The 8,732-nt window shown below is 43.3% G+C and overlaps 1 protein-coding gene across 1 annotated transcript in view; it reads left to right on the top strand.

Moving 5' to 3' along the window:
* The window catches only part of SPAG17 (sperm associated antigen 17), a gene marked incomplete at its 5' end in the record, with an annotated part of 67,725 nt that overhangs the window by 57,901 nt on the left and 1,092 nt on the right, over positions 1-8,732 (top strand). The window contains 4 exons of the mRNA XM_010297155.1: positions 1,162-1,313; positions 1,802-1,971; positions 5,597-5,657; positions 8,293-8,437. Coding sequence (XP_010295457.1) covers positions 1,162-1,313; positions 1,802-1,971; positions 5,597-5,657; positions 8,293-8,437 — 528 coding nt within the window. The remainder of the gene's footprint in view (positions 1-1,161; positions 1,314-1,801; positions 1,972-5,596; positions 5,658-8,292; positions 8,438-8,732) is intronic.

The raw sequence follows: 8,732 nt of genomic DNA, 5'->3' as shown, positions 1-8,732 counted from the left end.
ACCTTTGGCTCGCGGGGGGGGGGGGGGGGTGGAGTGGAGAGGGAGATGCCAAAACTACACTAGCTTCTAACGTCACAGCATAAATGTTGCTTACGTTTAGGCAAAACAAGAAATGCTAATGTTTTTTCCCTAATGTCCATGCTTAGCTTTTTTTAATAAGCTCTGAACCATTTGCTGTGTAGATGGGAAGGACCCTCTCTACCACCAGCAGTTCTGTTGTCTGGAAATAAGAGGGGAATCTAGAGAAGATGCTATTCTCAAATAACATTTCTGCCCCCTCACAATGACTAACTGAGCAGATTTAGCATTCCAGCTAGACAGTGCCTGTAGTCCAAACTGAGAAAAAACAATTCTTTTCTGTGCAAAATACTGATCTAGAAGTTGACCTTTGGTGAGAAGACAGCCACCGTAATTGTCTTGTGTTTTCCCTTCAGAGGTTATCAGACTTCACAATAAACTATATGAGCCTTAGGCTGTCAAGCGAAAGAAATTGTATTTAGACCTAAGTTGCTCTGGCCATCCCTGTGCTCAGTCTATATCCGTTATGCGGTAGAGCACAGCTCAAACATGAAAAGAAAGCCAAGATCATCTTAGCCCCAGAGAACCTCAGAGTCAGAAGCAATACAGGTCATCCATATGAGTGAATTGTTGCATTCAAGGCAATAAATCCTGCTCAGAGGCAGGGCTTCCTAGTTTGTTGTGCTGGCAGAGCTGTACTGCTGTGGGGCCTGGACTGGAATTTATTGTCACATGGACATACAGATTTGACTTGACCACAACTGATCATTGTGCTGTACAGGCATGCCTTTGGAATAGTAATGTCCTCAAGTCTGATTTTATTGCTTGGGGTTTTGTACCTCCTCTTCTGTTTTTAATCACTTTCACAGGTGTTTATATCTTCATTGTGAGTTTCCACTGAGATACTTCCAACTAATTAGTTCTAAAAATTACAGTACAACTTTACTTACTGGTTAAATTTTCATTACTTGCTACTATTAGGGGGTTTCTTAACGCATTTATTGACCTCTTCAATAAAAATGAGACCGATTCTTCTGTCCTTTAATCAAATGCTTTCATAGAAAATAAAATCTTATCTGAACAAGAATTAGGCTGAATCTGATGCTTAGTATTTTTGTGCTTTTGGAAATTTTTCCTTTCCAGACATAAATAAGGCTACAAGATCACAAGAGACACCCTTTCAACTTAAAGTTCAGAGTCTGCTGGTGAATGCTGCAGGACAGCCAAGAAAAGAGAAAGTGAAATTACCATCATCCCTTCAGGGGAGAAAACCAAACTCCATACCAAATAAAAAGGTAAGATAACATATTTTTTGTTAATATTAATATCCTCTCAATCATCTCTTTTGTATAAATTCTTCACTCTGGAGCAATACTGGAAGATATTTTGAATATGTTTACTGAAACGCAGTGGTTGCAATTTATATATAAGTTTACTGGCAATTCTAAAAGGACCCTTCCTCTCAACTGCTAGGACAAACTCATGTGCCAAAAGCATAGTTCTGCACCAGGCACCCACATGAAAGCTCTGCTCTTCCAAAAGAGCAGAGCTTCCCCCATTCCCTCTGACACATCTCAGCGGCTTAATGTCTGAAAACTCAAACGAATATAAATTTTCGGACAATATTCAAAGTGCCTCTTCAGTTTTTACTCAAATTAGAATGTCTTTTTGTAATTCTTCAGGATGCGTGGACAGAGGTCAGATGTACGTTAAGTAACTCTGAACCTAACTTGATAGCCACCAACTTTCTCTACTGTCTAAAATTTTAATTCTCTTTGTAAAGATAGAAGATCCTGTCGCAGGAAAGGTCAACACATCTTCTCTTGCAACAACAAGACAGCATCTTAGTGGCTTCCATCTCATTCCACCCAGAGTGATGCTTGGAGTCCTAAAGGAAGGCTGCACCTATGCAGCCACTGTGATCCTGAAGAATGTTGGTGTGAACTTCTCAAGGTTAGTTTGAATTTTTAGTACCTTGGGTTTTAACTGTCCAAATATGCATTCCTTGTTAATTGTCAACCTTTTTATCTGATTAACATGAGATGACAAATGGTATTTTTATACTTGGAATGATTTGATAATGACTAACTGAATAGATAAGAGGAGATAATATTAGAAATACTTCAGCATTATTTGCATATTAGTGTTATTACGAAGATGGAAAGCAGCAAGGAGCAGCAGGTCCTGTATGCATAGTCCTGGCCCATCACAGATGATTTACTCCTTCTTATTAATGTTCTCAGGTTTAGAGAACAAAGTCTTTCATGGTACCCAGTATTACATTTGGCTTTGGGAAATGTTGCTGGATGCTGCAAGTCAGATGATCTAAATGGGTGCAGCTGTATTCAGGCAGACACATGGCTTCGGCTGCATTGAGAAGCAGCTCCAGTGATGACACTGGGAACAAACAGAGGATGAGGACATTTAAAGCATTTATTTGTGCATGTATTTCCCTTCCTCAGTGTCACCCCTGTCAGTGCGTGGGACAAAACAGCACTGCGCTGTGTTCCAATGGGGTGAGGATAAGTTAAGTCCATTTCTAGGTCTGCAGTCCAGCATGCAGGGCAAGAGACAATCATCACAGGAAATTATATTTACCCAGCTGCAGTTTAAAGAATATATAAATACAGTAAGAAAATGCTTGTGACTGCTTTTTTGTACTAGAATTCCCCTTCTGAGTGACTGCACATATGTTCATTCACTCACTGCTGCACCAGCAGTTCCAGTGGTTTTACTTTAATGGCATTCAGGCAGGTGTGCTTATGACCCCTGTCCTCCCAGGTGCCATACATGTGGCAGAAAAGAGGGCAAAGCATATTATTTCCACTCAGTTTGCTCAACTCCCCTTATCTGTGCTATAAGTACCTTGCTTTTTAGCTTAAAGGAGCAGCGATGGTCTCTTTTCCAACCTAAATGATTCTATGATGCTAAGTCCTTACAGCATCTGGGTTTCCACTTAAGGTTTGTCACTCCAAAATAGATTCATTTGAATGGTTATAACTCCACCAGATGAATTCAAGAATTGCAGTACTTGGTGGAAAGCTTTCATTTCAGATGGCTCAAAAGCCCCAAAGCCAAAACCAAGCTTTTTAAATTCCCGTGTTCTAAGATAGCTATTCCCACCAAAGTTTTCCAATGTCAGCCTCTCACTCCCACTTATCCTCAGTTACCTCCTGCAGCTGGAGAGGTTCTTAGTTTATTTCATAGAATCACAGAATCTTTGGGTTGAAAGGGACCTTTAAAGGTCATCTAGTCCAACCCCCTGCAATGAGCAGAGACATCCCCAACTAGATCAGGTTGCTCAGAGCCCCTTCTGACCTTGAATGTTTCCGGGGATGGGGTATCTACCACCTCTCTGGGCAGCCTGTGCCAGTGTTTCACCACCTTCATTGTGAAACATTTCTTCCTTATATCTAGTCAAAAATCTGCCGCCTTTGAATTTAAAACCATTACCCCTTGTCTTATTGCTATAGGCCCTGTGAAAAAGTCTGTCCCCATCTTTCTTATAGGCCCCCTTTAAGTACTGGAAGGCTGCAATAAGGTCTCCCTGGAGCCATCTATTCTCCAGGCAGAACAATTTAGCAGTTAACTGAAAGCTGCTATTTAGGGCAATCTATCTCATCCATCTGTCCCAAGAGACAATTATATACTGTTCTTTTGGAAACAGAGCAAGCCAGGCTTGGACCATTCCTATTATGGGCCTTTTTTCTGCTAGACCCACAGGTCCCAGGAGAGGGAAGCTAACTGGAAGCACGGAAATAAACATCCTACTGTCATGTTGGTCTAGGTCATTCAAAAGCTAGTTCCCTTTCTTAGAACTAGTGATAAGTAGTTTTTGAGTTTTCCTGCAACATTAGAACTGGTTAAGGAAAACAGTAATGAGGGCATTAAACATTCTTGGGCTTGTGTGCAAGTCTCATAGCCCTGATGTGCTGCAGCTTCTGGATGCTGTTTCTTTGGAGCACTCTTCACATGCCAAACTTCCCTTTTCTGGATGCAGGGGACCTACAGTTTGATACTCTCTTTTTGAAGAGAGTTGAAAGAAGTGTCAGAGTGACACTATCATCTCAGCAGTCACAGCATCCCTCTACTGTGGTACTACAGTGCTGGAATGAAATAAACATTTGTTGTTCCTCCTTCTCAGGTAGCTAATTATCATCAAAAGAGGTGCTCACAGGAGCCTTGCCCTGCTGGGATCATCATGATCTCTTGTGGGTACTCAGCCAACTAGGCACTTTAGAAATTTGTTCAAGACCAGCTGAGAGACCACTGTACAGCTTCTTCCATCAGGATGAATGGCAGAGGTTTTTGTTTTTAAATCAGCCTAGTTAGATATGGCCTCAAAGAGACATGTTTTCCTTTAATGCACATTTAAGCATCATGGAGCATGCCATGATAAATCAGGAGATCACATACCAACATCCTAGAGCTCAAGATGTGCACATTACAATTTTTTTTTTTTTCCTCATGCCAGGGCATTATATGTAGACAATCAAGGAAAATACCACTCTGATTCTGATAAATCCAGATTATCTTTTATCACTTTATTTGATACTTTGAGAGGAGAGCGAAGTGAACTAGCTGCTGAATGACAGCAGAACATGCTGAGTGCAGGGGTAGGGCTAATGGTAGGCAATTCTGAGCCATGTCTGCCTCATGCTGAAGCCAAAACTTTTCCATGACAGGGTCAGTAGTTAATTATGTGCCTTCCAAATTGTCCCTACCCTAGCCTGAACTTGTTGGGACATCCTGACAAAAATCAAATCCAGTCTCTCATAACAGCTAGCACTCCAGAGAAAATGGAAACAGGAATTCTGACAGCCAGTTCATAAGTCTGCCAGAACTTTCTATATGATGGAGCCATATACTAGGAATGCCTCTTCTATGGCCTTTCCTTTAACAACTTCTGGTCCAAGTGCATGCTGGGTAAATGTTCTTCAGGTGGAAATGAAAACCACAGGATAAAGTCCAGAGCCATGCAAAAGAGGTCATATCTGTTTTAATCATCTTGAGAGATCTTAACAGTGGAAGTTGCATGCACAAAAGGACTGCACAGATGTGAAACAATCAGCGAGAAATAAAGAAGTTAAACTACTGCCTTAGTGGGTAACATGAAATTAAAGAAGATTTACACAAAATTTATACCAGTATCATGCCTCCTCCAATAGAATCACTTCAAAGGGCATTAAAGAAAGATCTTTAAGGATTCTGGGTGTGCAACACACAGATGTTTGCCAAGAAGATATAACTTTGATTTCAGCTTCCTTTGTGTATGCAGGCTTAGAATGCTGATGTTTCACATTCGGTTGTAAGGACCAGGCAGTGTAACGAGCTCTTTGGACACTACTTTGGCCCATTAATCTGTTCCTTTGGGTTTTTTTGTTAGAAACCTGAGCTGAGCGAAAAGCCTAGGAATACCACTGTAGCCCAAGTTGTATGTTCTGACAGGAAGGATGAGCTAAAAAATTCTGCTGTCATTTGCACAGGCAGAGGAAGAGCAGATGGCCTGCTTCCCAGCAGTGCCTTCTACCTGCCAGCAACAGCTTCTGGCAAACTGATTCTCTTCTCTTTCTGACAGGTTTCGGGTGAAGCAGCCACCTCCGCACACAGGACTGAGAGTGATGTACACACCAGGACCTGTAGGTTATATGAAAGATCTTCTGTTTTTCACTAGAGTCAGGTGTCACTCGGGCGTCCCTCAGGCCATCTACGAGTCTTCTCGCACCAGCTGTCTGAGAATAGCACTGGCAGGGTACATGATTTGTTTAAAGTTATTTGAAGTGATGCTGCCTTCAACCAAGCACCCCATGCACTCTGAGTCTCAGAGCCTGCACCAGAATGCAGAGGGATAAACATGTTAAGTTCAGTAGAAAGCAGCAGGTCAAGCACTGAGGTTAAAGAGTTTTTTTGAAGCACATGGGATACTCTACCACTACCTCTGAGTTTTCCCATCATTTAGGGTATTTGTTTTATCTGCTTTGTCTTATGCCTGGACTTTATCTCCTGTCCTGATACATGCGCCAGGGGAGGTTTAGATTGGATATTAGGAAAAATTTCTTCACCGAGAGGGTGGTCAGGCATTGGAACAGGCTGCCCAGGGAGGTGGTGGAGTCGCCATCTCTGGAAGTGTTCAAAAAATGTGTGGATGTGGCACTTCAAGACATGGTTTAGGGGACACGGTGGCGCTGGATTAATGGTTGGACTTGATGATCTTGAAGGTCCTTTCCAACCTAGTGATTCTGTGATTCAAGAGTTAAACCTAGTAAGCTCTTGCCTCAACCCATCTCTTCTCCTGCTTCCAACTGTTCTCCACCTTAAGTCTTTTATCTAGCAAAGCACCATAGCACGTGAAATTGTCTCATTAAGTAGGAAACTAATTCTTTCTGCTTTTGTTCAGTCTCTCTCCACCTGCATGTTGTATCTGAATAAATATTGTGCTGGCCAGTATCCCCACAGCACCCAGGTAATACCAGGCAATATCCTTGCTAATGCTTTTACAGGCATGGAATCAAGAAGCAATGACTTGTGCAAGGAGGCAGTGCCAGAATGCAAGTTAAACCTCCTAGTCCAGAGTCCTAGCCACAACTCAGTACTTAAAAAGAGTCATAGTTTGGGGTGGAAGGGACCTTTAAAGGTCATCTAGTCTAACACCTCTGCAGTGAGCAGGGACATCTTCAACTACATCAGCTTTCTCAGAGCCCCGTCCAACCTGACCTTGACTGTTACCAGGGATGGGGCATCTACCATCTCGCTGGGCAACCTGTGCCTGTGAAACACACCACCCTCATTGTGAAACATTTCTTCCTTATACCTAGTCTAAATCTACCCTCTTTCTAGATTAAAACCATTACTCCTTGTCCTGTTGCAACAGGCCCTGCTAAAAAGTCTGTCCCCATCTTTCCTGTAAGCCCCCTTTAAGTACTGGAAGGCTGCAGTAAGGTCTCCCTGGAGCCTTCTCTTCCCAGGCGAAACAACCCCAACTCTCTCAGCCTGTCCTCATAGGAGAGGTGTTCCATCCCTCTGATCATTGTGGGGCCTTCCTCTAGCCCCACTCCAACAGGTCCAGGTCTCTCCTGTGCTGAGGGCTCCAGAGCTGGATGCAGATTCCAGGTGGGGTCTCACCAGAGCAGAGCACAGGGGCAGAATCACCTCCCTTGACCTGCTGGCCACGCTGCTTTGGATGCAGCCCAGGATACCGTTGGGCTTCTGGGCTGTGAGCACACATAGCTGGCTCATGTCCAGCTTTTCCTCCACCAGTACCCACAAGTCCTTCTCAGCAGGGCTACTCCCCATCCCCCAGCCTGTACTGATACTGGGGGTTGCCCCAACCCAGGTGTAGGACTCTGCACTTGGCCTTGTTGAACCTCATCAGGTTCCCACAGGCCCATTCCTTGAGCTTTTCCAGGTCCCTCTGGATGGCATCGCATCCCTCAGGTGTGTAAACCGCACCACTCAGTGTCATCTGTAAACTTGCTGAGGGTGCACTTGATGCCACTGTTTATGTCATTGATGAAGGCATTAAAGAGTACTCGTCCCAGTACAGACCCTTGAGGGACACCACTCGTCACTGATCTCCATATGGACATTGAGCCATTGACCACTACCCTCTGGATGCGACCATCCAACCAATGCCTCATCCACCCAACAGTCCACCCATCAAATCCATACCTCTCCAATGTAGAGAGAAGGATGTTGTGGGGGACCGTGTCAAAGGCCTTACAGAAGTCCAGATAGATGGCTGAAATAATTTCCATTCTCTTTTCCTCTCCACACATCCATCCCTTTTTTTATCTCCCTTTTCTCCCTACCTCTGTATTCTTTTTAGAATATTTCAGTTGCAAGGGACCTACAACAATCATCTCGTCCAACTGTCTGACAAATTCAGAGCAGAGCAGAAGTTAAAGCATGGTATTAAGGGCATTGCCCAAATGCCATTAATTATCTTAAACACTGACAGGCATGGGGCGTTGACCACCTCTCATTTTGCTTCTCTTTGCTGTTCCAATTTCCCTTTTCCCTCTGGAACCTAAAAGGAAGTTTAAGGGGAAAAATTGCAAACACTTGGCAGTTTTATTTCAAACTGCAATGTGAAAAGACACTGTACAGACCTTTCTAGTGAAACAGATACTGGGTAACTGGCAAGCACAATCATGTATGCTGGGCACTGTCTTTAATTTCATCAGGCAATGCAGAACAAGAACCAGCTCCAAGGACTGCTGGAGGGACTATGTATGAAACATGCACCTTATCTGTGAGTAATCCTCTCTCTCCTAGGTGGCAGCAGGCTTGCAGGTTGAACTGGAGATAGAGATTTTTGCCATGGTAATTGGAGGGAAAGACACTGATGGCCTTGAAGAAGTTTCCCATGATATTGAAATATTAACAGAAACAGAGACTCTTCTTCTGCCTGTGAGAGCAAATATCCTTTTTTGTCTTACTTCCCACACACACCTTCGGGCGTCAACCCTGGGGGCCATCCACCTGTCAGGGGCCTTAAGCATTGTTTCCAGTGCAGGCTGCTGAGATAGCAAGCTTTCCTGTCCTTTTCAGAAACACACAATTGGTGTTTTCAAATGCACAACAAATGAACAATTAAAGATTTTGATGCCAAAAGCAATTTGCATCAGAGTAACAAGGTTTTGAAAAGTCAGGAAAGGAAGAATGGTAAGCTCAGAAAGACGTGGCTTTTAAAAAAATAAATGAAAATAATAGCA

The sequence above is a fragment of the Phaethon lepturus genome, unplaced genomic scaffold (assembly GCF_000687285.1).
Source record: "Phaethon lepturus isolate BGI_N335 unplaced genomic scaffold, ASM68728v1 scaffold7811, whole genome shotgun sequence".
NCBI classification, from domain to species: domain Eukaryota; kingdom Metazoa; phylum Chordata; class Aves; order Phaethontiformes; family Phaethontidae; genus Phaethon; species Phaethon lepturus.
Note: the sequence above shows the minus strand (reverse complement) of the source record. Positions and strands in the feature narration are given on the sequence as shown.